Source organism: Orbicella faveolata, unplaced genomic scaffold (assembly GCF_042242905.1).
Source record: "Orbicella faveolata isolate gen_17 unplaced genomic scaffold, um_ofav_v1 contig_15, whole genome shotgun sequence".
NCBI classification, from domain to species: domain Eukaryota; kingdom Metazoa; phylum Cnidaria; class Anthozoa; order Scleractinia; family Merulinidae; genus Orbicella; species Orbicella faveolata.
Genome location: NW_028301542.1, coordinates 8,588,368 through 8,616,211, shown reverse-complemented (window position 1 = coordinate 8,616,211; position 27,844 = coordinate 8,588,368). Strand labels below are relative to the sequence as shown.

The following is a 27,844-nucleotide window of genomic DNA, read 5'->3' as shown; positions in this document are numbered from 1 at the left end:
TTTGACGGATTAAAAAAAAAATGGCCAAAATGTTCCTCGATTATAGTTGTGCCAGCGTGTTTGAGGCGGCCTGTTTTAATATTTCAAATACTCTTCTGTCTAGATTTTTATAGGCCTTCTTCATATGAAGAAGATCAACAAATATTCTATTCGTGTACTTCAAAATTAAATAGAGTTTCTCAACAACCAATACAAATATCAAACCACACGCGTACGAACACCTTCGGACTTGGGGGCGGTGACCTTCTTGCCCGAAAAAACAGAAAAAAAAAACAAAAAAAAAAACGCAATGCCCGAATGTGTGAGTGTTGAAATCGGGAAGCAAACGCCCTCAAATTGTGTGAAAAACAAAAGCGTTCACAATTCCTACATCTAATGAAACTGCTGATAATATTATAATTCCAAAAATAGTTTTATTCCTTTACCTTGCATAATCCGGCATTGACCTGAAGAGTCTCATTCTAGTAAAATCTAAAACCTATTAAAATAACTGATTTACACCCCAAGGGCTGACCATTTGAAAAGCATTTAGACAAGCGTTTACAGCCTTATTCAAGTTTCGGAAAATCATATGAAATAAGTACCAGTCAAGAAATGTGACAGCAAAAGGTTTTAATTATTTTTTAAGGAGAGATGAAAAACTTTGGCCAGTCACTTTTATCCCGACCGGGTTGACTTTTATCACAGGCCAAGTACACGTGACATTCCAGAAATACTTTTATTGTTCACCGCACGGTAAGATCGTGCAAGGGAAAAATAAAATTATCACTTCTCCCCTAGGTTACTCGATAAACTGAATAATGTTCACTACTTATGTGAAGAGGCGCAGAATATACGTGAAAATGACTGCGCTTTTAATACCATATGATGACTACATTAAATATACAAAGTAAATTAACGAAAGTGAAGTTTATTGAAGATAATGAAAAAGACTTAATTTACTTTATTTCATTCAAGGTTAATTTCAATACGGCTTGTTTGTCATCAGTCGGCTTCAAGGGTTCCCGACTTATAATTGTTTTTTTAAAAGAGCATTTCGGGTGTGACATTCAGGTTTTAAGTAGCACTCTCCGTGTTGAGGTCTCATTGACCTCGGAGATTTCGAAGAGAGCAGATCAAAGAACGAGAGCTGTATAAGGCAGACATCTTACTTTACGTCTACGATCATGGTAAGTGTTGCACAGATGATGATGAATTACTCTACTATTTTGTTTTGTTTTGTTTTGTTTTGTTTTGTTTTTAAATTGGTTACTGACCTCAGACTCATGCACCCCAATCTCTTTCCACAGAGTGTGATTAATTTTAAGCCAGGCATGAAGATCTAGCTGCGCTTGGAAGGCACTGTAAATGGGCACAAGTTCGTTATTGAAGGAGAAGGAAAAGGCAAGCCTTTTGAGTAAGTGAAACTTTTAAATTGTCTATTCATTGTGTCGAGGTTTCCGGTCGCATTGCATTAACTGCTTCCAACAGTGCTTAAATTAAGAAAAGAGATGTTTTTCTCAGGCTTATCCAGGGTGCTAGATTTGATACCGAAATTCGCCTAAAGGCGTTCTTCTCCATTCTAGAACAGCAGATACGGGGTCTATCTTTTCAATTTGATATTAAGACCGTTAAAGCGACGAACTGAGAACATAGTGACATCAAGAATTTTAGACTTTGCCTGGAAATCGAACACTAAAGTTTAAAAACTGAAAGAATTGCTCTGAGAGGTTAAAAGTTTTGTTTTTTTTTCTGGTATATATACCACTGAATTCGTAAGCTCTATTTGCCATGTGCTTCTAAGCCAGCTAAACTCTACCTGAAAACAAACGTTTCTTTCAATTCAGGGCGGGATTGCATTAGATTGAATGGCACACCCAGTACAGTGGGGCGTGATCAAGCCATAAGTAATATTAATCGCACGTGTTAAGTTTTTAAACCTCCCAATTCTAATTCTAGTTTATTACGTGTTTTTCGCCTGGTTTCTTATGTTTATTTTATTGTTAGCTTTTCTTTTCTTTAAGAGGTCGTTGGGTTGCCATTTATGTCAAAGTAAGCACTGAAAAGGTGCACATTATTGAAAAGAGCGGGCAACCAGTGACCCAAACGGTGAACTCTCTGTTATCTTTACGGGTGTAAACGTCCAGTTTTGTGAACTCGATACAAATGAATATGGACAATTAAGACAGAGTTTTTATGTGGCATCCTCCTAGATTTAAAGAAATGTTGTCATTTGATTTTGATTGAACTAATAAAGAGAAAGAAAAAGATAAAAAAAAGGAAGCCACCAAATATTTCCCAAGGAATAAACAATCCTGCGCTTCACGATGTTAGAGGTCAGATTCTCAATGTCGAAAATCAAATTGATCACTTCTTTAATTAAGGGTGCTGAATAGCAATTGCGAGACTTTGCAAGGCGGCGAGACAAGCGTTTTTCTCTGCGAGCCCGAGACATTTTGACTTTTTAGATTGTGAGACCGAGACTTCAAAGTGTTTTAAGTGCGAGCGCGAGACGTTCAGACTCTTAAAATTCGAGCCCCAGATTTAGTTCACAGCGGCCGTTGAGAGCTAGAATGAGCTTGTACAGCCTTTTAGCCAGCTTTTTTGAACTGGATGGAAGTGGAAATTCGATTATAACACACTACGTTACGATATCCTAGAACAAAATAATTGTTTTTCTGGGACCAAAACGGACGTTGCGGTAGGTTTTGTAGCTTTTGTGGAATTCAGGCAATTTAGGAGAAGTTAGGATTATTTGTAAGTTGCTTCATTGAAATTCAGTAAGAAAGGGGCATTTCCACTGTCTCGACACTGTCTCAAACGACATCAGGTTACTGACATGCCTCCTGCGGAGATAGAAGTATAGTATTGCGTTCCAGCTAGTTAACATTTGTTTCGTTCGCATAATATTACTCTAAGCACCTTTTTCATCTGTTTAGTATCATATTTTTAAAGTTTATTCATAGATCAACTGGTACTATATTGCATTTTGTTGTTGTTGTTGTTGTTGTTGTTGTTTTTACTATTCGAAAGTGTCATTATAAAACAGTTTGAACAATAAGTTTAATGTTTTCTTGTATATTTTCTTAAGTGGTCATGGTAGCATTACTGAGTATATATGCCTGACCTCTCTTTCATCAGAATGGAAGGCGACTGCTTTTTCTATGAACTCGATTTCATGGTTTGAACTTTCCTTTCAATGGTACGGTTATGCAGAAGAAGACCGTGAAATGGGAGTCATCCACTGAGAAAATGTATGTGCGTGATGGAGTGCTGAAGGGTGATGTTAATATGACTCTGTTGCTGGGAGGGGACTTCAGAAGTACTTACAAGTAAGTTTTTATGTGCTTAAGGGATTTGGCGACACAGAATAAGAAGTAAACGACGAAATGTTATCAAGATATGAGCAATTCTTACACGAAGGCTATCTTAAGAGAATCAGAGACCTTAGCTCCGTTTGCTCTCGTGGGGATTTGTATTGGATACTATATCAAAACTACTTGGATCTCAAAGGCAAGATCCAGTAGCAACACAAAACCCTATTTAGCAGGGAATAAGATTGTCTTTTTGTGAGCCGAGAGGAAACTTCGGACGCTGGCATCAATCGGTGGTAGGGGTTTTTACCCATAATACAGTATCCTCATTGTCACATGCTTATGTCTTCTGCCCGCAGTGTTTCTGATCGGAGTTTGTTTGCTCCATTGCAGAGCGAGGAAGGCTGTACAGTTGCCAGACTATCACTATATTGACCACCGCTTTGAGATTTTGAGCAATGACAAGGATTACAACAAAGCTAAGCTGTATGAGAACGCCGTAGCCCGTTGTTCTATGCTGCCGAGTCAGGCCAAGTAAAAGTTTGATAAAAAGCCAGAACGACAACAAGAAGAAACAAAGTGTTTGTAGTTTTTTTTTCAATTTTTTTTTTTATTAACTTGCATTTACTCGGATTAGTATTAGATACTTCCAATTAAAGGTTTTTTTTTTTGTTGCGGGGTGATTACAAGCATTGACTTTTAAACTCAGTTGTACACAGATACAATAAGAGAGCTTTGGTGGCAATAAACTTGTTGTCAAAACCATCTTTTGTGGAGTTTTCGTATCTTAGAGTTTTGGCGTGAGGAATAGTGAGGTCTGCGATAAATGCAATTAATAGATCAATCGTTCAAATTTTTATTTTGACATGTGTTAACGATAACGGTATGTTCTCATTAATCTAAAAGCAGATGTTGCAGGCAGCCCACTCTTAAAAATATTACTTTATTAAGGGCTCAGGTGGCTATGACATATAGTAAATATGCTCATGCTCGTGATCTTGAAATATGTAATGAAGATGTCTTTTTTGAAAGGTTTACAACGACCATTCACAGACATGAACATTGCAGTGTCTGTTATCAATTACACCAATTATTTGTATCGGAGCGAAAATTGGAAGACTGAATAGATGTCGGCGCTTTTTATTTTCATTATTTATTTATTATTATTTTTTCCACAAATTAAAAAAGGGAAATTGATGCAGAAAGTTGATCAAGCTTTTAGTGACATAGCCTGCGAACGCAGACGTATTTCCGGCTGTCGCTTGTCTCCGCCGAAAATAACGTCTGCGAACCCGAGCCAGGAAACGATTTCTGCGACGTACGAATTTTAAGCCAATGACAGTTTAGCTCAAGTAACCCCAGAACTACTGCGCGAGGTATTCGCTGCGAGGAGCACTCGAGTTTCATTCTATCATGGAATCTGACTGGCCAAAGAGAAACAACAGTCATTACGTCACAGAAATCGTTTCTTGGCTCGGGTTCGCAGACGTTATTTTCGGCGGAGATAAGTAAAGCGACAGCTGGAAATAAGTCTGCGTTCGCAGGCTATTCATGCCACGCCGAACAAGAAACTTTGTCAAACTAAATTAAAAATAGGTACGCGCTGTGTTCATGGTCGGACATGCAATACATGCAGAATGAGAAGATTTGCAGTGATCCTTTATCATTTTGTTTGAAATAATGATTGATGCATACAGCCGAACCTCTATTTAAGCGGCCATGTTGGGAGAAATTGTAGGTGGCTGCGTGCTTAATAAGGTTTGGCCGCTTAATAGGGTTTGGCCGCGTAATAGGCATTCGGAAGGTATCAGCCCAAGGCTTAATAGAAACGTCAGTTTATTCAAATACAAACATGTTTTAAAGGAATATGGCATCACCTGAAGACAACAACAGAAGTGTGTTTATTTTTTTTATAATTTTTTTTTTATCAGTTTTTTTTATTTCGGACGCTTATTAGTCACTGGTTTTTCCAAAACAAAGCCAAACTACGGGTATTAGATTTTGGGTAGCCTCTTAAGGTGATTCCCTAGTAAAAGAACCCGCCAAAGATTTCCGATGAAACTTCGTCTGCTGTTGTTACGGGACAATGAGATATTACATACGCAGTAAAAAGTAGGGGTCACCGTGCTCGTTTAAGAGAAAAGGAGCATTTATTTCGCTATCGAGCTTAGTTTGAGGGAAATCTCTTACGTTTTGTACACGCAAGCACTCAAGTGCGCGTGCTAATGACGAGAAAACTGTGCGCAGTAGGGATGCGCAATGCAATACTAAGGAATCACCTTAATAGGGGTAAGGCGGTAGAAAACCGCCTTAAATAACTTTGTAGTCGTCACAGGCCAATTTCGGTTTGTTAATACTGTTGAATGGGTAAGTGGTAAAGATATTTAAGACATGTGTCATCCCTAGGAGGGTAACACAGAGCTAAAATTCTCAGATGTATTTTAATACAAATTTAAAAATCAAGAAAGCTCTATTAAAAAAGTGAAGGATGCAATTAACAGTCTTTTTCTTCTCCGTCAATTAAAAGCGACGATAGGAGGCTTTAGTGGCAACGATTGTTAATAATCAGAATTAACTAGCTGAACTTGAATTATTTTGTCTGTAAACTCGTATTTGAAGTATGGTTTTTCAGAGCTATTCAATTGAATTAGGGCTAGGTTTTTTTGCGTATGTAAATTCCAAATTCTATTTTGCTTGATACGGGCTAACTTACCAGCTAGTTTTAATGTTAGGCGTGAGAATGATTGCCCTTTTAAACCTCCTGGATACTACTTGTGACTGTTACATTGTGTCGATAGACAGCTCTTCAGCGACAATTAACTTGAAGCGTGCTGTGACAAGCTCCTCTGTCAGTCAAGAAATTCAAGTCAAGAAAAGTGATAGCTTAAGATATTTTCGCTTTCGGTTTTGAGTAGGAGTCCTTCTTATTCAAAGTTTATAAACAACTGCGAAATAGACTTTTAGAAGAATAATGAAAACTTCGGTAGGTTGACTTAAGAGCAGCCTTCCCATCAGTAAAAATCGTGAGGGTTGTTCGCTTGTGATTTTAACAATGGTGATTTTCGGACGAGGTACCACTTGAATACCAGTTGCATTTCGCGCTGTTAAATTTCTTAACTTAACTCTAGATTAAAAAAAATTAACTGCACACATTTCAAGAACCAATGGTCTTTCATTTGGCTTTTTTTATGATACCGCACCATGTAACAAGTTGCTTTTTTCTGCTCTCAATTTAGCCATTTTTTGTGACGCTGTAATCGCTAAAATGATTTAGAAACACTTCTAATATCGTGGTTAAGAAAAACGAACACTGTGTCACAACGCTTATCATGCCCCGATGGTCCCGACAAAAATAAAAAAGAAAAAACAGAGAAGAAAATAATTGGGACGTTGGAAGACGTTACAGCTCAATGGTTCTTCTGATGGTTTGACGCAGACTTTTAAACTATTCGGTCTTTCAACAACCTGAGGAAGACTTAATTTTGAAGGGGAAAATTGCAGCAAATATAATTTGCTCGAAATGCTTCGAATAAAGCAATTGATTTCATCAGACCCAGATACGAATTTGTAGGTTAAGTGAACTTGACCCACAAATTTGTGAAAAGTGAAAGGATGGCTGTGGTGAGTGACGGGCTGACTGACCGAGTGACTTATTTCCGTTTTAAAACTTCCACTATTCATGATGCACTTTACGGTTTTAAACAAAAACTAAAGTAAAAAGCATGGGACGGAAACCAGTTAAATTATCAATTACATTTACCACAATCCACACAAGACAGTTCTCTATGATTTAGAAAATTACACAAAACTTGGCTTCGACGTTGATATTGTTATTTTCATGTTAAATGATGCCGCCCGTGTAGAGCGTCTTTTGGGCGAACTGGCCCAGCGAGGGAGGCACTCCTTGTCGTAAAACAGCCAAAACAAGTTCAAGTGCAAAATGTATTTAATATCTTACTTTCGATTCCTGACGTTTTCCTTCTTCTCTGGATTACACTTCTCAGAAAGTTCCTCTCTGTTATTCACATACAGTATCGCTCCTTTTCAAAATGCTCTTCCCACAATTGCAGATTATCTGTATTTTCGAACACTTAGTAAGATGCATATACACTGAATATCTTTCCTTAACAACTTGACGCTCAAAAGATTGTTTGCACATGTTTATCACGTTATTTTTGTCACTAACCATATTTTTCACTTATATTAAACTTAAACCTAAAATCATTCAATACAGCTTTTACTGGCAAGCGTATACTAAAAACTATTTACCGGAGAGAAACCTAAGTTTGATCAAATGAACAGATCACAACTCGATCCTCAACTGTTCTATGATACTGTAAACAAGAGGCAGCAACCAAATTGAGATAAATATCCTGAACTAAAAATGGGTTGATATACCTAAAGGACACATCAGAACTTTATTTCTTAGAGTTCCTCAAGTAATGCATTTACTAGAAGTTGGAAAATCAACTAAAGCATATTCCTAAGTATAGGATTTAAAAGCGTGCCATGATGGCCCAAAATGGATTCCTGACCTTTTTCCTTCTTCTCTGGATTACCCTTCTCAGAAATTTCTTCTCTGTTATTCACTGACCATATGCCACCTTTTTAAAATCCTCTTCTCAAAATTCAAGATTATATGTATTTGCGAACGCTTAATTAAATGCACATACACTGATATAATCTTTCCTTAACAGCTAAAGGCTCAAAAGATTGCGCGCTAGCATATGTTTATCACGCTAAATTTGTCACTAACCATATTTGTCACTTATGCTAAACTTATACCTAAAATAATTCAATACAGCTATCATTAGCAAGTAACAACACTATATGTTACTAAGAACTATTTTGCGGAGAGAATCCTAAGTTTGATCAAATAAACAGATCACGACTCAATTCTCAACTGTTCTATGATACCGTAAACAAGAAGCAGCACCCAAATTGAGATTAATATTTTGAAATAAAAATGGATTGATATATCTAAAGGACACATCAGAACTTGATTTCCTAGGGTTCCTCAAGTAATGCATTCACTGGAAGTTGGAAAATCAACTAAAGCATATTCGTAAGTACAGGTTTCAGAACCGAGCCATGATGGCCCAAAATGGACGGGGCAAAATGTGTCAAATCCATTATAAGTAATTATAGATCACGTAGAGAATCACGCAACTTCATAAACAATTTTTAAATCTTGAACCATTCTTGTCGTATTTTACCGTTTAAAACAAAGAAACGGTGGGAAGAAAAGGAAGGAAAATTCCAAATGTTTCAAAAACCAGTACTCTATGATAAGAACACTCTACAAAACCTGGCTTCGACAACAAGCTTATTCTCACTATTATTTTCGTACGTGTATATATTTGACTACAACTGTAATTCCACAAAAAAATAATGGCAACTATCTTTAACTAAATTTGACTGTAAAGCCAATACTTATCAAATCCTAAAACAAAACTTTGAATTGATTGTATCAAACACTAATTCCGAGTAAATGGCTTTCAATTAAAAAAAAAAAAATTCACTTGTTGTCGTCTTGGCTTTTCGTCAAGCCTTTACTTGGCCTGCCTTGGCAGCCCGGAATGAGCTTCTGCATGCTCATACAACTTAACATTGTCGTAATCCTTGTCATGCCATGTTATCTCAATTCGGTGATCCACAAAGTGATAGTGTGGCAACTGGACAACCTTCTTAGCTCTGCAAAGGAGCAAATAAACTTGAATTAATGACACTGGGCGCAGTGCATCGATCAGCATATAACAAATACAATCACTGTGTCAAAAGTGAAAACTCCTGGCACTTATTGTCGGCAGCTTCCGAAGTTGTCTACCCTGACAAGAGTCAAGTTTATTTCATTGCAGGTAGGATTGTTTGCTGGGTAGATAATTGGATCTGGCCTTTGAGATTCAGACAGTTTTGAAGTCGTGTTCAACACCAATTCCGACATGAGTTGTCCATAATCCAGCAGTCGGAGCTTCAGTCACTGATTCCACTCTAACAGTGATCACCAAAAATTATTCATGTCTTGATGAAATTTCGTCGTTTATTCCTTATTGTGAGTCCACAACATCTTAAACGCTTATTATAGATAAAAAATTCTTACTTGTAAGTAGTTTTGAAGTCGCATCGGTAATGGCCACCTCCTTCAAGCAACAGAGCCATGTTAACATCACCCTTCAGCACTCCATCACGCACATACATTTTCTCAGTGGATGGCTCCCATTTCACGGTTTTCTTCTGCATAACTGGACTATTGGCAGGAAAGTTCACCCCATCAAATCGAATTTCATAGAAAAAACAGTCACGGTTGTCGACGTCTTTCTTCATTCTAATAAAAAAGAAACAAAACATAGTCAGTGTTACCACCAAAGATAAAAGAGAACACTGACATTTACAGGCATAGTTGGCAATATAATTTGATACATGATATCAGCTGAAACAATAGGCGATTTCTTTTATTTTCTTCCTTTTTTGTACACAGAAAGAACTATTTTGGAAAAATGCGTTAAACTTGTAATTGATACTTTACTTTGCAGTCCATATAAAACAAGAAAGGAATAAGAAAGTTAAAACCATACCGAAAGGGAAAAAATGACAACAAAAGATCAAGAAATTAAATTAAAGTGACTTGACTGGAACAAAGAGTTTATCTTCTCATCGGGAGGAATCAGCTTTGCATGTTACTTACGTTATGTCATTTGTGGCGATGCAAATGCCCCCGTCTTCATAAGTCATGCTGCGTTCCCAGGAATACCCCTCAGGAAACGACTGCTTGAAATAGTCTGGGATGTCTTTTGGGTATTTGGCGAATACCCTGTTGCCGTAATCAAATACTGTCGTCAAGATATCGAAAGCAAAAGGCAGAGGTCCGCCGTCTATGACTGTCAAGTCCATAGTCTGTTTTCCCCTAAAACACAAACAAGAAACCAAAGACGTCAGTAAACGTACTGTTCATATGCAATGCAGAGCTTTTTTCTCTGTAACAATGTACTGAGAAATAATGACGGCAGAAATCTTCTTTGGTTGATTTATACAATCCTAAACAATTCTGTCGGGTGCAGCAGCATGCTGTTGCTAGACTTAATTAGCCCCAATTAAACAAGTGAATATCTTTTGGACATTGAGAATCTGACCTCAAACATTCAGAGCCGTATGATTGTTGTTTTTTGCTATTAAAATATTTGGTAACTTTCTTTTACGCCTGCAAACACTGCAGTAAGTTCACCGTTTGACTGTGTTAATGGGTTGCTCTCTCTGCGAGCATTTTCAGTGACTTTGAAACAAATGACGACGCAACCACCACCTTATTACAGCAAGGTATCAATTTTGTTTAGTGGCAAAGAAAAGTCAAACCAAGGGATTTTTTTCTTTGGAAACAAGGTGGAAATTACTGTATAAACTAGAAATGGAGAGGTTTAAAATAACTAGATACTCACAGCCTGGTCACACCACAGAGGGAGTGTTCTTCAATCTGATATAACCCAATTCAAGTAATCAAAACTTTGTTTTCAGGTAAATTTTGCATGGCTAAGAATTACATAGTAAACAGAGCCTATGAATTGGCATAATTATCTAACAGAACAAAACAAATTCTTTAACCCTAAAATTCTTGTCACAAGTACATTTTAGGTATCGAATTTTAGGCAAGGATACGAGTAAATTTGTGAAAGCCTTGATGCAGACTTTCTTGCAATGTTCTTAGTTCGTCACCTTAAAGGTCACAAAATCGAAGAAAAGACAGATAGACCATTTATTTTCTGCGATATTCTGAAAGAAATACGACTTCAGACGGCCTCTCGGTATTAGATCTTGTTACTGACAAAAAATAACTTTTCCTAAAATTAAGCGAGGCTGCCGTAAAACTAACCACAACAATTTAACACTGATTTCTCAACTTTTACTTACTCAAAAGGCTGGCCTCTTCCTTCCCCAGTAATCACGAACTTGTGACCGTTTACAGCGCCTTCCATACGCAGCTTGATCTTCATTTCTGGTTTAATCACACTCTGCGAGTCAAAATTGGGATAAATCTGAGATCGTTCACCAATTAAGAATAAGCAGGAGTAAGTTCATTTTTGGTAAACAAAACCTTTTCTCGTGCAACACTTACCATGATGGTAGATGTAAGTAAGATATCTGCCTCGTATAGCTCTTGTTGTTCTCGATCTGCTCGCTTCCAAATCACCAGGGTGAGTGAGATTTCAGCGCGATGGATGCTGCTTTAAACCTGAATGTCACACCCAAAATCTACTTGAACCAATTATAAGCCAGGAACCCTTAGTAACAAACAATCCTTTTTCACGAAGAATAACCCTTTGATGTCTATCATACTGAACAGCACTTTTTAGTTAAATTATATGGAAATCACCTTTGGGTATGGACTAATTATTTTTGGCAAGTGTAATGGTGCGAACATTAATCGTATTTAGTTAATCACGGAATTCATCTTATCAAATTCGATTACCTGAGGAAAAGGAAAGAACTTTTTACTTATCTTGATTTTCCTGAATTTCCGTTAGCTTTAGGCTTAGGGTTGACCTTAAATGTTTCGGTTGAGAAAGAGTTGCAATATGACATCAAAAGCACGGCAGTTTTCTCGATTTAACTGCTCTCCACACAGCTGGTGAACATAAGTAAGTTTATCGAGTACCCTGATATAGCAATATGATTTTATTATTCCTTGTATGATATCTTACCGTTGAAACAGTGGACACTAGAAGTATTTCTGGAATATCAAAAATCCAACCCGCCGAGGCTTTTATATTTCTCCTTTGAAAATGTGTCTGGAACTTTGGATAAAGAGGACTCCTAATAAAAACCAAAAGCAATTACATTTTCCAACTGGTACTTGATTCAAATTATTTTAAGGAACTAATGAGAGGGACGTACTGCCTGTTTATGTAATTATAAAATGGTCAGCCCTTTGGGTGTCAACCAGTTATTATTGAAAAGTGTATCCATGTGAACATCGTTCCTTTAATGTTTCGGTTAAAAAACAAGAAGAAAATATCAACATCGCCAAAAATCATTTTTATAATTACACTTCCTGACTGTTCCTTGTTTCATATGATTTTGATAAACTTGTATAAGGCAGCTAATGCCTGTCTAAGTGCTCTTAAAGTGGTCAGCCACTGAAGTGTCAACCAGTTATTTTTGACAATTAAGTGTAATCGTGCGAACATTTCTCATATGAAGTTATCTTCATATCAAGTCAATCATCTGGCACAAGAGAATGTAAATTTCATAAATTTATTTCTTACTTTGAACTCAGTCTCTATTACGTTACCAGTAACCTTAAATGTTTATATTAAGAAAGAGTCACAGTATGGTCCCAAAAGCCCGGTCATTTTTACACCAAACTGCTCTCAACATAGCTGATGAACATTGGTAAGTTTATCGAGGAGCCCAGAGGACACAAGATAATTTCATTCTCTAAGTTCATGATCTTAAAGAACAAACAGTGAACACAAGAAGTATTTCTAGAATGTTGAATGTCCTTGGCCCTTAGTCAAAAGTAGCTGTTTCGAAATATCGCCTGGAGGGGTACATGTAGGTCTAGTGAAACGATTCGTCAACAAAATGAATATTATAAGTTCACTCATGTTTGATGAAGAGCGACGATAACGATTTGGCAACTTTCGTGTCAGTTTTTAAGGGGTGTTTACCACACATGTGATGATGTGTTTCCTCGCCGATCCATTTCTAGCTCAGACAATTGGCTTGAAAATGATACTGCCACGTGCGCTTGCGAAATTTGGTGAGTCGAAGAAGGGTAGCTGTAAAGCAGACAAGGAATTTCTCGCCGGACATAAAAAATAACGGCTTAAAAATAACGGCCTAAAAATGGCTTGCTTTGACAGATTTGTTTTTCTGCGGAAGAAACATATTATCGTCATAATGTAAGAACCGCCTGTTTCACCGACATAATCCATTTATCAATAAATCTATCAGTAGATTTAATTAAACTAGATATCACGTCCTGGGTTTGTTATCAATCATGCTATTTTTTTTTTTTTTTTTTTAATAGAGGTCAGAGTTTTTTCGTTACACGAAGAGTTGAAATATTGGAATATTAGAAATATTAGAAGTTATTATATAACTTATGGTAATAATAACTTTAAGGTATCAGTATAACCCATTTGACCATCCGCGCGCGGTCCACTCTAGCGTTCGTGGCTTTAACAAAAACCGATATAAACTGTATATTTACTGGAAGCTTAATAACTACAGATTATGACCTGACCTGTTTAAAACGGTAAAAATTTACCGTGTTTCGAAAATGTGAATATATTTACAAAGCTTCACGAACCTATAAATCAAGGTATACGCCCGCTAAATTTAGGTCGGAGAAAACGATTAACATGGCATCCGTTTCTTCACACATTGACCTCAAAAACCGTGTCTCAGATTTTTGGCACATGCGTTTGTTATTATTTTACAAGAGGATAAAGTTAGAAAAGGGAAAAAAATAGGACTGGCCGCGAAAAAAAGGCATAACTTTTTAATGAAAAGAGTAATCAGAATTCGCAGACACGGTTTTGTCGGCGATAGTTCTGACAACATTCTCTCCGAATTTCAGCCAATTTGGTCCAGGGGCTGCCGACCTGGAACTCGAAATGCACGTACAACTCGCCTATTTTTTACTTTCGAGAAACAGAGAAAAAATAAAATTCGGCGGCATCCAAGTGTTAAGAGATTATCACACCAAGGGAGACACCGCAGAGGAATCAACTTTCTGTATAACAATAGGACTGTGACAGTTAACATGGAACAGGTACAAATTTCCGCGACGGCGCGCGGTAAATTATTCACCAGAGAATAAACCGCTTTTTCATGTGTGAAGTCAGAATTCCAAAGTTAGTAAACGTGAAATTATTTTTTGATTTACTATATTAGCGTTCGAAATTTTACGTATCGTTGACTAATCTTCAAAATTATGACCATGCCACTGTTAACATGCCGAAGGCCCGTAGAAGGTTCCCGAGAAAATGCAAGCGCACAAAGGGAAACGCTGGAGAGGACGTCGTAAACGGGACTACATCGACTGATGTTGATGCAAAGGCAAAGATACTGGAAGAAATGACAATAGCTGGGTCGTCAATCTCCTCTGCTTCGACAGTTTCTTGCGACAGTATTTTAGCGCGGCTTGCGCTCATTTTGGCTTGCTCGCTGGCTTCGTGATCGCGATCGTTGTCACGTTCATCCAGCAATTTTTCTTGATTGTAAAACGAACCCTTTGCCGCTTTCCGCTAATTTAGCGGCCCACACTTTGTTGAAAGTGTTTTTCGCCTTCTTTGGCCTTCCTTTAGCCGATGAAAACGGGCAAGATCGTTTTGTCTTCTTCGAAGACATCTGCCACTGATTATGGCGCGCGAATCGCGTGTCAACTCAGCATGATCTTGATGTCATGTGACTTCTTGCCTCGATAATTAATTCATTTGACAGAACTTGTCAACTCTCAATTAAGTAATTAATATGCAAAACAATCTTTCTCGCGCAATAACTAGCGGCAGAAATAAGATTTTTTCGTGGAGTTTTTTTTATCTTAAAGATTACTTTATGATTTATCCAACCGCTTAAAAAAGTAAAATTATGCAAAATTGCAAATTTTCCCCTTACTGATACCTTAATAACTTATGTAATGCTCTACAATAACGTATGTTACTTGTATACTTTTAGCTTCATTTAGTTACTGTTAACCTTCAATGTTTTGGTTGATGAAGAGTCAAAATATGGCATCGAAAGTGCAAACTGCTCTGCGCAGACCTTTGAACACAAGTAAGTTTATCAATTAGCTTTCAGGACAAACAAGATAATTCAGTCACCCTTGATCTTACAATGCAAACAGTGAACACTGGAAGTATTTCTGGAATGTTATATGTCCTTGACTCGCGATTCCCCTGGAAAGTGAACTCGAAGTCAACGCATGACCAGGTACTTGTAAAATTGTCATCAGCTCTTGGTATGTCAACTAATTATTTTTGGCAAGTGTAATCGTGTCAGCGGCCGATTACGTAATACTTTGTAAACATCTTTGTTGATAACACATAATGTCGTTAATCCAGCACCATCCGGATTAATTTCAAGTGCCGCTAACAAGTATTGATGATCATTTCCGTCCTGAAGGATGATCTACCTCTTAGTTAGGCATATGAGTGATGATAACAACCTTAAGTGTAAAAAACCAGCTCTAGTCACAGACACTACTGATCAATGGACACTGTAGTTTACTGCACTATCAAACTGTTATGACCAGATATGAGAGGAACCACTACTTCTTCATTCGCTTCACCCATAAATAGCATAAAAACAACGTTTAAACAATGACCAAAGGATCCAGGATTGTAAATCATGCATGGTCTCATGACCATGTCCTTGAATTTAAAAATTGTTATCATTCAAAGGTAATTATCACATTAGAAAGTGTTATGAATCTTGGCACACCATGACGACCCCCAGTGCGAGGGTCTCTTGTCCACTCCCAACACAATACAGTATTCTTTTACCAAAAATTTTGAAGTGTATCTCCATATACTATTGTAGTCTTTTTATCACACTGTACCTGAGACTTTTTATCACTTCTTTTATCATTTGATCCTTTGAAGACTGTCTTTTGGGTATTCGAAAGCTTGTGTTTTAAAGAGATCTTTTAGTATAGTCGACATCAGCTACTCATTAGATCCCTGGTCTATCGATCTGACCCGATCAGCCACTAACCGTCGAAGCGTTGAGCACGTATGAAAGTCAAGGTATAGATATCATGAGTTGTCTGAGTTAAGCTTTCTCTTGCAGACGTCCTCCGTTCGAAAGTATTATCTATCAACATGACAATCGCAGCCAAAATCAAACACAAAAATCAAGAATGCTCGGTGCAAAAGTTAAGGATACAAGTAGCAGCCTTTTTCTTCTCCCTCAATTAAAAGCGACAGAAGAAGGTTTTAGTAGCATCGATTTTTGATAACCAGAATTTAATTAGCTGAACTTGAATTGTTTTGTACGTATTTGAAGTATACTCTTCAGTAAGGGTTTTCAGAGCTATTCAATTGAATTAGCGCTAGGTATTCTTGTGTGTCTAAACTCCAAATTCTAGTTCGCATGATAGAGTCTTAGTTATCGGCTAGTTTTAGTTTTAAGCGTGAAAATGATTGCCTTTTTGACCTTTTAATACCACCTGTGACTGTTACACTGAGTCGATAGATAGGTGTTCAGTTTAAGAATGGTGACAGGAGTCCCCCTTATTCAAACTGCACAAACAACTGAGTAATACATTTTTAGAGGAGTAATGAAAACCTCAGTGGATTGACTAAGAGCAGCCGTCCCGGCAGTAAAAATCGTAAGGGTTATTCGCGTATGTCCTGTAATTTGTAACGCACAATTTCGGGATTCAGTTATCAATCGGAATACCTAGACATGAAATGGCGATTTTCCTTCGAGGTACCACTTGCACACCACTTGCATCTCGCGCTGTTAAATTTCTTGATTTAACTGTAGCTTAAAAAATTCAATTGGACACGTTTCAAGAAGCACTGCACTGTACTGCACTTATAATACCGCACCATGTAACAAGTTGCTTTTTTCTGCTCAAATTTGGCAATTTTGTTTTGTGACGCTGTAATCGCTAAAATAATATTTATATAGAAACACTTCTAATATTGTGGTTAACGAAAACGGTGACACAACGCTTATGCTCCGATGGTCTCCACGAAACCATTACGAATCACAGCACGTGTCAGTGATGACAACTGCTGCAAGCCGCAGTATATCACACTTTTCTTTAAAACTACATGTCCTTTTATTAATCTAATATCTTTTAAAAGCGTTAACAGGACAGAAAATGCGAAGGAACATCATAACAGAATACCACAAACTTGATATTCTATTCTTAAGTTGGAATTTACTTTTGTAGGAAATTCAACCCAGTCAAGATTCGTCTGATTTACCTTGTGATAATGCAGATAATGGTAAACAAATAATAAACAGAAATCAAGTTTCGTAAGATTGTTATTATCCTTCCCACACGCCGTTTGCCGAGGATCTTATTGAACCAGTTCAACATGATGATCAGTTCCGTTCTGAGAATGAATTTACTGTTGACAAACGAAATGCCTCCACTTTGATAATGTTAATCGAAATGAATCATATTTTTGTGAATCAAGGCGTTGACAAAATTGGGAATTATTGTCTTATTGTGTATATGAGCAATTTGGTGGGTTTTGCGCCCGCGAAGCGGGGGGGAGGGGGGCGCGGTATTCCCTTTTTATAGGCTGTATAGGTATGTGCGGTCCTAAAGGGTAGGGTTTTTGAGCCGTTTTGGTCATAAATAGGGTATCAATTAAGGCCATTTTGGTTATAAATAGTGTATGGTTTTTGCCCTCTGGTCTTGAATTGCGTACGTTTCTTAGAAGAAGCTACTTTTTCATCATTACGAATTAGCACAACACAAGCCCTTCATAACTTATGTGAGCATACAAATAGCCACGCCGCTTGTATGTGTCCCCTGTGGTGAGATGTAACAGTTGAATACGTCAATGTGCTACCTGCTCAAGCATTGCTTAGTGTGTTGTCGTCGAAATGTCAACTTCCTAATTTGTCAACGGCTTTATTACAAAGATATGACTTTATTCTGGTCATTTTCATTCACAGTATGAAACATAAGAGGAGGCGTTTGCATGTGATCAGTAAATTCATTTTCAAAACGGAAATGATCATACTTGCAGCACTTGAAATTAATCCGGATGGTCCTGGATTAACGACAATACGTGTTATCAAAGAAGATGAAATAACTCTTCGTTGAGGCATATGCGTGATGAAAATAATCTCATGCTCAAGTGCAGAAAAATAGCTAAGAGACCCCATTTATCAGTCGACACTGCAATTTACTACACTTTAAACTGCTATAATCACATATTAGAGGAATCACCCATTCGTGTTCACTTCCGCCCTAACGAAGTAGTTCAGATTCTCCCACGAACAGCTTCGTCAAAGAACGAAACAGAATTTTGAACAAGTTAAGTCAATTAATTGCATCAGATATTTAGCTAACCGATTGATTTGCTCCTGTTACATAATATAAAGTTATCGACGACTCACATGATTGTTCTTGCCAAAAATAGTTTGGCCTACCTTTTTACAAGTACTTGGACACGTGTTGACTTCGCGTTCTCTTTTCAGGGAATCGCGAGCCAAAGACACTAAAGTACCTTGTGTTCCACAGCTATGTGCAGAGCAGTGTAGCCGTAAAAATGACTGCGCTTTTGATGACATCAGTCAGTTTGATTTAAATCAACCGGCAAGCTAATTAGAGATTATGATTGATTGATTGATTGATTATGTCTCTGAAACAGGCAGATCTTATAGAACGACGATAAGGCTGCCTTCGTACTACATGAAATTATGTATTCAGTTTAAAAAAACCTCTGTCAACACGAAGCAATCCTACTGTATGTGGGATATTTTAAAGTCATGCGTTGTAATTTGGCACCTCTTGAAAACGGATGTGAAAGCTAACGAGCTTAGAGTAATTTTGTTGATAAATAGTTTCACTATAGACCTACATGTACCCCTCCAGGCGATATTTCGAATAGCTAGAGCTGCGTTTAATCAACATTGCAGAAATACTTTTAGTGTTCACTGTTTGCACTGTAAGATCATGAAATTATCTTTTTTCCTCTGGGCTACACGATAAACTTACTACAATTTTAACCAGCCATGTGCAAAGCAGTTTGGTCGTATAAGTAACCGCATTTTGGGGGCCATGGTGCGAGTCTCTCTTAGAATGATCGTAATAATAGCATTACTAACTGTATTAATTTGATGAAAATTTAATTCAAAAGTCACAATGATAAAAGATACAAAAATTAAGACGGATTCCGCTCAAAGTTCAAGCAATAAGTGCAAAAATTATTTACTAACAATCTACTCACAGCACGGTATGTTTTTGAAATACTATTTAAAACATCTCACTGTAATTCATTTCTCTAGGTGACCCCGCAATTAAATCCCCAAGCATTCTCTAGAAATTAAATGTCAAACCTCGTAAGAATGCTTAATGCGTGTGTTATTGCGTTTTCAACTAACGCGAAACGTCCGTTTTTATTGAAATATTGATAACTTCAAGTTTAATTTTCTCTCGCGGGGTCAGCTTGAGAGCTTAATTCTCGATAAGATCTTCTTAACTTTATTCAAAATATTAGCATGCTATGAGGTTTTCTTGGTTGCTTTATTTTTGCCATTATTACTCGAATGTTCTGCGGAAATCATCTTTAAAGTTTAGAAAAGGTTACCTAATAAGAGATGGTAAGGCGACCTCGTGGCTAATTTATATCTAAACTATAAGCCAGATGTTTAGCTGGGCGATTGACTTTCTCCTCTCTCACGATGGAACGGTTTTCAAGTGAGTGTCGGAAAACCAAAACCAATTACTTATTAATAAGACTGCTCAGCTCATCTCAAACCACAGTAAAACCAAAACCAAAACCAAAGTAAGTGTCTGATTACGTTCGCACTCAATTGAAAACCGTTCTACAGTATTACGTAATGAAACGCTCACACGATTACACTTGCCAAAAATATTTAGCTGACATCCTAAGAGCTGACCATTTTAAAAGTACTTGGACACGCGTTGACTTTTCAGGAGAATCGAGGCAAGAACATTACAGAAATGTCAGAAATACTTGGTGCGTTCACTGGTTGTACTCAAGGTTACTCGATAAACTTTCTAGTGTTACTCTTTCTTAATATGAAGGTTAACGCTAACGAAACGAAGGATATCAATTGTATAAGTTATTGTAGAGTATTACATAAGTTATTAAATACAATAACTTATAAGAAAGGATGTATCTCTGCTCCATTTTCAACTCTTCGTGTAACAAAAAAAAAAAAAAAAAAACACTTATTAGACTGATTGATAAAAAACCAGGATGCGATGCCCAGTTTGATTTAAATCTACTCAGCCAAATTAAATTGGTTGAATGACTGATTAGGTCGGGGAAACAGGCAAATCTAATAAGCTCTTATATATAGTCGTGAAAATGACTGCGCTTTTGATGTCATATATCAAGTCTTTGTTAACCGAAGCAGTGAAGGTTAACCCTAATGCTAACGGAAATGAAAATCAAGATAACAGTATCTTTACTTGATGACATGATGAATTATGTAATTCCTTATGAAAAAGTCCTTCTTTAAAATAATTCCATTAATGTTTGCTTCATTTCACAGTGTTAGTGGATACCCCAAGGTGATTTCATGTGAACAACGAAAACGTGTGACTTGGTACGATAGACATCAAAGGGTTGCTGTTTGTTACAATGGGTTGCTGTTTGTTACATTAGGATTCCTGGCTTATAATTAGTTCAATTTTGGGTGTGGCTTTCAGGTTTAAAGAAGCATCCTGAGCGCTGAAGTCCCATTCACCCTGGTGATTTGAAAGAGAGCAGATCCGAGAACAAGTGCTGTATTGAACTAAAATCTTGCGTCTACGATCATGGTAAGTGTTGCACGAGAAAACGTTTTGTTTCGTTTTCGACTGATGAATTTACTCTACTGCTTACTCTGAATTAGTGAATGATCTCAGATTTACCCCTATTTCATTCCACAGAGTGTGATCAAACCAGAAATGAAGATCAAGCTGCGCATGGAAGGCGCTGTAAACGGGCACAAGTTCGTCATTACAGGGGAAGGAAGAGGCCAGCCTTTCGAGTAAGTAAAAGTCTTGAAATGTTTATTTATTTTGGTCAGTTTTACGGCATCTTTGCTTCGAACATTGCTTAGTCTTTTTTTTTTTTTTTCATATATATATATATATATATTTTTTTGTTTTTGTTTTTTTTGCATGGAACAAGATGTAATATACCGAGAATACTTCTAAAGCCGTATTTCATTCAGGATATCGTAGCAGATACAGAGTCTGATCTATCTCTCCTTCGATTTTACGACCCCTAAGGTTACCGCATACCTTTAGAGGTGTCTTACGTCCAAGCGATGTTGTGCGTCCGGTTTAAACTGTAGATACCCAAGCCACTATTTCCAATTAAAGCACACAGTACTGGCTATCAAACTATACCAAGAATTATGAAATAAAATGCCAGGATTGTCGAATTTTTTACAACCTTTGTTAGATCTTTGTTTGTAACCTTAGTTTCAATTAAACCCATTACATTTGTGGCCATTTATCCCAAACGATTGTTTTTCATTGTGGTATACTTATCTCTGCAGCAAACTAGTGCGACGCCTTGCGGACCTCTCGATATCTTAATGTTTGCGAAGGACTCAAGAAAAAAAATATAAGTTCTGCATTGTATATGAACAGTACGTTTTCTTACGTCTTTGGTTTCTTGTTTGTGTTTTAGGGGAAAACAGACTATGGACCTGACAGTCATAGACGGCGGACCTCTGCCTTTCGCTTTCGATATCTTGACAACAGTATTCGATTACGGCAACAGGGTATTCGCCAAATACCCAAAAGACATCCCAGACTATTTCAAGCAGTCGTTTCCTGAGGGGTATTCCTGGGAACGAAGCATGACTTATGAAGACGGGGGCATTTGCATCGCCACAAACGACATAAAGTAAGTAAGATGTAAAGCTGATGCCTCTCGCCTTGAAGAATTATAGGAACTTTCTAGTTCCATTCAAGTCATTTAAAATTTGTGCCCCTCCTTTTTCTTTCGGTACAGTTTTAACCTTCTTATTTATTTCTTGCTTCCTTGCCTGCACAAGCGTAAAGCTTAGAGCCTACAACCCCAAATTTATTTTAGTCCAAAACAATATTGAGACATTTTTTATCATAATACCGAAAATATTTCTGCCTTTGGTTCAAAACGTGATTTCTTTTTTTATGAATTTTCAAAGTCGTGACCGCTATAATGAAAACCATTACCGAGTCGAAGAACCAGTTAAAAGGATCTGGGTCTAGCGCATTTCGTGACGTCCCGCAAGGAGATCATTCGCGCAACACTGTTCGCACACATAAACTTGCTCGCCTCGAGTTGTTGTAACATTATTCTGAGAAAGAAAATGCGTAAAAAACTGCAAAAGCCGATCAAGTTTTTGGCAGTGTACATTAAGCCACTCAGCGAACAAGATTTGGGAAGATTTCGAACAGCGAGGCTTGCAGCGAAGAACGAGTGAGTAAAGATGAAATTAAAATTACAAGAGCTTTGGTTCTTTCGGGTTACATAATTTTGCTGGAATTCAAGGTAATTTATCTTCTCGACTCAAAGTGTTATTTTTGTTTGAATGTATTAAGTGATTCTGGTGACTGCAGCTGATCTGTGTCAGAGTTTCAAATCTTCTCAGTCTGTTTACACGTACTACGTGAATGATTCGGGGCACTTCGCGCTTGTGTATGGTTTAATGATCTGAACGAATAGCCACCACAAAAAGTTAATACGTGATACTTTCGTCGGAGAATTGCCATGCAAATAGTTATCCCAAGTCAGAGTATTCTGAAATTCTTTCTACAAATCTGCGAAGCGATTGCGGTTTATTTAGTTCAGCTTTGCATTCCGTGTGGAATGAGCACGCTACATCAGCTGGTGCTTGCTAACTCGTGGAAACAGTCTTCCAGAGTTTAGAGTCTGAAGAAGTTTGGACGATGAACGTGCAATACATCTAAACAACTTATATGTTTAAGGTCGCCAAGAAAAGGTCATTTCATAGGCATACTACGGAAATTCGTTACTATTCTTCAATATCTACTCCTTTTCCCTTCAGTTCAAAACTGACGTCACTAGCCCTACTCTCCGTTGCCCTCGGTTGTGTGCTAAATAATCCCGACTTAATATATTAAAAAAAAAAGTCGCGGTTTTAACCAACAACACAACTGGTTGCGGCATTTTGCTGCATACAATACAAAGTTTAACCTCGCTAAAGATATATTGTGGGGTTATATGCACTTTAGGGTATTTTTCCAAAATGATTCTCTCTGTGTATAATAAAAGGGAAACATCGCCACTGGTTTCATCTGATATCATCTATGAAATTATATTACCAACTATGCCTTTAAATGACAAGTGTTCCTTTTATCTTTGCATGCATGGTAACACTGACTATGTTTTGCTTCTTTTTTATTAGAATGAAGAAAGACGTCAACAACCGTGACTGTTTTCTCTATGAAATCCGATTTGATGGGGTGAACTTTCCTGCCAATAGTCCAGTTATGCAGAAGAAGACCGTAAAATGGGAGCCATCCACTGAGAAAATGTATGTGTGTGATGGAGTGCTGAAGGGTGATGTTAACATGGCTCTGTTGCTTGAAGGAGGTGGCCATTACCGATGTGACTTCAAAACTACTTACAAGTAAGTTTTTCTTTTTTATTATGCGTTTAAGATATTGATGACTCACAATAAGGAGACAAGAATAGGTTCACGAAGACATGACTAAGTTTTAGTGGTTATTGTTACAGTGGAATTAGTGATCTTGCCTCCGACCTCTAGATTACAGATGCTTTACGTGGGGATTGTAGTTCAACACGACTCCAAAACTATCTGAACCCCAAAGGCAAGATCCAGTTAGTTACCCAGCGAACAACCTTACCTAGGAAGGATTTTTTTTTTAATCAGGATAGTCAATCTCGGAAGCTGGTAACGATCAGTGTTAGCAGTTTTCTCTTTGAAAACAGTATTGTAATTGTTATATGCTGATGCACCCGACTTAGTGTCACTAATTCGAGTTCATTTGCCTCTTTGCATGTAGAGCCAAGAAGGTCGTCCAGATGCCAGACTATCACTTTGTGGATCACCGAATTGAGATAACATGGCATGACAAGGATTACGACAATGTTAAGCTGTATGAGCATGCAGAAGCTCATTCTGGGCTGCCAAGGCAGGCCAAGTAAAGGCTTGACGAAAAGCCAAGACGACAACAAGCAGAAGAAAATTCTTTTTTTTTTAATATATTGAAAGGCATCTATTCGGAATTAGTATTTGATACAAGCAATTCAAGGTTTTCTTTTGGGATTTCATAAGCACTAGCTTTACAGTCAAATTTAGTTAGAGATAGTTTCCATTTTTGTGGAATTACAGTAATAGTCAAATATATGCAAATACGAAAATAATAGTGAGAATAAGCTTGTTGTCGAAACCAGGTTTTGTAGAGTGTTCTTATCATAGAGTACTGGCTTTCGAAAGATTTTGAATTGTTTTCCTTTCCCTTCTTCTCACCTTTTTTTTGTTTAAAAGGTAAAATACAACAAAAAGGGTTCAAGATTTAAAAAGTGTGTATGAAGTTGCGTGATTCTCTACGTGATCTATAATTACTGATAATGGATTTGACGCATTTTGCCCCGTCCATTTTGGGGCATCATGACTCAGTTCTGAAATCTACACTTATGAATATGCTTTAGTTGATTTTCCAACTTCCAGTAAATGCATTACTTGTGGAACTCTAGGAAATAAAGTTCTGATGTGTCCTTTAGATATATCAATCCATTTTTAGTTCAGGATATTTATCTCAATTTGGGTGCTGCCTCTTGTTTACAGTATCATAGAACAGTTGAGAATCGAGTCGTGATCAGTTTATTTGATCAAACTTAGGTTTCTCTCCGGTAAATAGTTTCTAGTATATGCTTGCCAGTGAAAGCTGTATTGAATGATTTTAGGTTTAAGTTTAACATAAGTGAAAAATATGGTTAGTGACAGAAATAAGGTGAGAAACATGTGCTAGCAATCTTTTGAGCCTAAAGTTGTTAAGGAAAGATATTCAGTGTATATGCATCTCACTAAGTGTTTGAAAATACATATAATCTGCAATTGTGAGAAGAGGATTTTGAAAAGGAGCTATACTGTATGTGAATAACAGAGAAGAACTTTCTGAGAAGTGTAATCCAGAGAAGAACGAAAAGGTCAGGAATCGAAAGTAAGATATTAAGAACACCTTGCAACTGAACTTGTTTTGGCTATTTTACCTCGAGCGAGTACCTCGCTCGCTGGGACAGTTCCTCAAAAGGCGCTCTACACGGGCGGCATCCTTTAACATGAGAATAAAACTGTGGTCGTCGAAGCCAAGTTTTATGTAATTTTCTAGATCATAGAGTATTGGCTTGTGAGGATTGCGGTAAAGGTAATTAATAATTCAACTGTTTTCGTCCCCATGCTTTTCACTTTCGTTTTTGTTTAAAACTGTAAAGTGCATCATAACGGGTGGAAGTTTTAAAACGGAACTAAGTCACTCGGTCAGTCAGCCACTCACTTACCCCAGCCTTCTTTTCTTTAAAGTTCACTTAACCTACAAATTCGTTTTTGGGTCTGATGAAATCAATTGTCTTATTCGAAGCATTTCGAAAAAATTAGATTTGCTGGAGGTTTCCCCTCAAAAGTCTTACTCAAGTTGTTGAAAGACAGAGTAGTATAAAAGTCTGCGTCAAGCCATCAGAAGAACCATTGAGCTGTTCCGTCGCAATTATTTTCTTCTCAGATTGTTTTTTGATTGTAAAGTAATGCATAAATTTAAATAGCTTATGCAGACTAAATTTAATTAGAAGACTTAGAAGGAAAAAAAAAATGAGATCAACTCAAAAATGTTGTAAAACCACTCTGCTGTTTGAATTTCATGAGAATTTCACGTGTTTACACTTAAATCAGTGACAAAGCGAGATATTTTAAACGTAAATTCCCCATTTGAAGAGTATTTAGTCGCTTTCGAATCCGCCATTTGAAAGTGAAACAACTTGATCTGGCGCAATTCGTCATGTAGGCCACATACAAGTATCCTACCCCAAAATCGGTAATTACCCCCGCAGGCTTTTGTTCTTGGGCCATCGTAGTTTAACGAGGAATAAAACATAAATAGCGGTGATAAACATATTAAACTTACGCATTTTAATAACTTGACGTTTCGTATGCTACGCAACATACATTTTCAAAAGTGGAATAAAGACCGTTACAATTTTTGAAAACTATATATGAAATGTAAATAAGCGGTCTGTAAACGAGATTAAGAAACATCTGTTTCTTAACAGTAAAACAATAAAAGCCTAAGCTTATTAATAAAGTATCAGCTTCTCACTGCTGACGTTTACATTAAGAGCCGGCTTAAGTTCTTGGATGAGCAAAGTATCTTTAATTTTACAATGATAATCTGTTTTACCAGAAGCTAGAATATCAAAATGATCCCACTTGATGTTGTGACCTGTGGCTTTTATATGGTCGGCAATGGCTGATGTGGAGTCATTCTTAGTGAGAGCCCTGAAATGTTCCGTTTTCCTATCATGAAGCCGTCGTTTTGTTTTGCCTCCGTAAAAGTCACTGCAGTCCAAGCAAGCAGCTTTATAAATGACCTTAGATTTCTGTGAACAATTTAGACCGTCCTTGTATTGAAAGAAAGATTTGATTCGGCGAGTGCTTTGAAAAATTATCTTAAGATTGACAAATGAACAGAAATTGTATACACATGATTTCAGACGCTTAGAGATTTGGTCACTTTGTACACCTAACTAGGGTAATAAGATGATAATATCTTTCTTCGGAACCGTAGGGACAGGGCTGCTTGGCTTGTTACTGTTTCTGTTTAGGACGTCGTTAATGTTGTAAGTGATAATACCTTGTGGGTAGCCATTTTGAAGCAGGAGTTTGCGAAGGTCATCAAGGGCAGATTTAAGCAGGAAAGCGGAGGAGCAAATTCGGTAACTGCGATAAGTAAGTGTACGAATGAGATTTATATTGTACTTGCGTGGAGTGAAGGAATCCCATTTAGTATAAAGGCCAGTAAACGTCTTTTTCCGGTAGATGGATGTGGCAAAATTGTTGTTTGGGGAGCGTTTGATGAGGATGTCTAAAAAAGGAATTTCATTGTCTTGTTCAAAATCAATATTATTCCAATTTTGAAAATGTATGTTGCGTAGCATACGAAACGTCAAGTTATTAAAATGCGTAAGTTTAATATGTTTATCACCGCTATTTGTGTTTTACCCCCGCAGGGTTTTGGCCCAGACCAAAACCCGAGGAGGTACCCCAGGATTCCCCGCTTGTACACATACAAGAAATTTCAAAAAAAAGTAAGAAATGTGTTGGTAGTATGCGAAGCGTTCTCGATTTGATGAAACTAGGCGCGCACGGTGGTCTTGGGTAATGTGGGGCAGGGCGCGCACGGTGGTCTTGGGTAATGTGGGGCAAGGAACGCGGGCTCACAAAACGGCTGGAAATTGAGCCCAGCCTAGGTGGTGTCGGGTACATGAAATTCTTGATTTCAAGGTTCTTGCAACCACGAGTTCGCGTTTCGCCATCTTCTAGCAGCATTTCAAGGCTCTTGTAACCACGAGTTCGCGTTTCGCCATCTTCGAGCAGCATTTCAAGGTCAAAATAAACTCCAATGAATGATTTGACAATATGGCCTGCATGACGATTTTAGCGCAATCAGATAAATTCGCTTCGAAATGGCCGAGATTCTCATCTAGGACAAATTGAAAACGATTCGAAAGATCCTGAAGATGGATTTTGGGAGAAAAACAACTCAGAAGGTATAGTAAAAAATTCTGAAGTATACTAGAAATTTGAGGCCAGTGTGGTTCAATTGCAACTAAATAGCTAAATACTCTTCCGATCGCCAGTTTTACCTT

The 27,844-nt window shown here is 37.5% G+C and overlaps 2 protein-coding genes across 2 annotated transcripts; one reads left to right on the top strand and one right to left on the bottom strand.

Moving 5' to 3' along the window:
• Positions 1-7,221: 7,221 nt before the first annotated feature.
• LOC149113426 (GFP-like fluorescent chromoprotein cFP484) lies at positions 7,222-11,504 on the bottom strand. The gene is made up of 5 exons (XM_089288296.1): positions 11,401-11,504; positions 11,196-11,296; positions 9,979-10,197; positions 9,394-9,618; positions 7,222-8,987 (listed from the first exon to the last, which is right to left on the bottom strand). The coding sequence occupies exons 1-5, from the start codon at positions 11,401-11,403 to the stop codon at positions 8,846-8,848; spliced, it is 690 nt and encodes a 229-aa protein (XP_089144422.1). The 5' UTR covers positions 11,404-11,504; the 3' UTR covers positions 7,222-8,845.
• A 9,004-nt stretch (positions 11,505-20,508) lies between these two features.
• On the top strand, positions 20,509-25,290 carry LOC110060695 (GFP-like fluorescent chromoprotein cFP484). The gene is made up of 6 exons (XM_020767482.2): positions 20,509-20,561; positions 20,665-20,775; positions 20,887-20,987; positions 21,638-21,856; positions 23,364-23,588; positions 23,986-25,290. Exons 2-6 carry the CDS (start codon positions 20,773-20,775, stop codon positions 24,125-24,127), a joined length of 690 nt encoding a protein of 229 aa, XP_020623141.2. The 5' UTR covers positions 20,509-20,561; positions 20,665-20,772; the 3' UTR covers positions 24,128-25,290.
• Positions 25,291-27,844: the final 2,554 nt, after the last annotated feature.

Coding starts and splice junctions, on each gene's coding strand:
- LOC149113426 (XM_089288296.1), bottom strand. Junction 9,619..9,978: donor ATCGCCACAAATGACATAAC/GTAAGTAACATG, acceptor CTTTTTTATTAG/AATGAAGAAAGACGTCGACA. Junction 8,988..9,393: donor GACTTCAAAACTACTTACAA/GTAAGAATTTTT, acceptor GCTCCTTTGCAG/AGCTAAGAAGGTTGTCCAGT.
- LOC110060695 (XM_020767482.2), top strand. Junction 20,988..21,637: donor GGAAGAGGCCAGCCTTTCGA/GTAAGTAAAAGT, acceptor TTTGTGTTTTAG/GGGAAAACAGACTATGGACC. Junction 23,589..23,985: donor GACTTCAAAACTACTTACAA/GTAAGTTTTTCT, acceptor CTTTGCATGTAG/AGCCAAGAAGGTCGTCCAGA.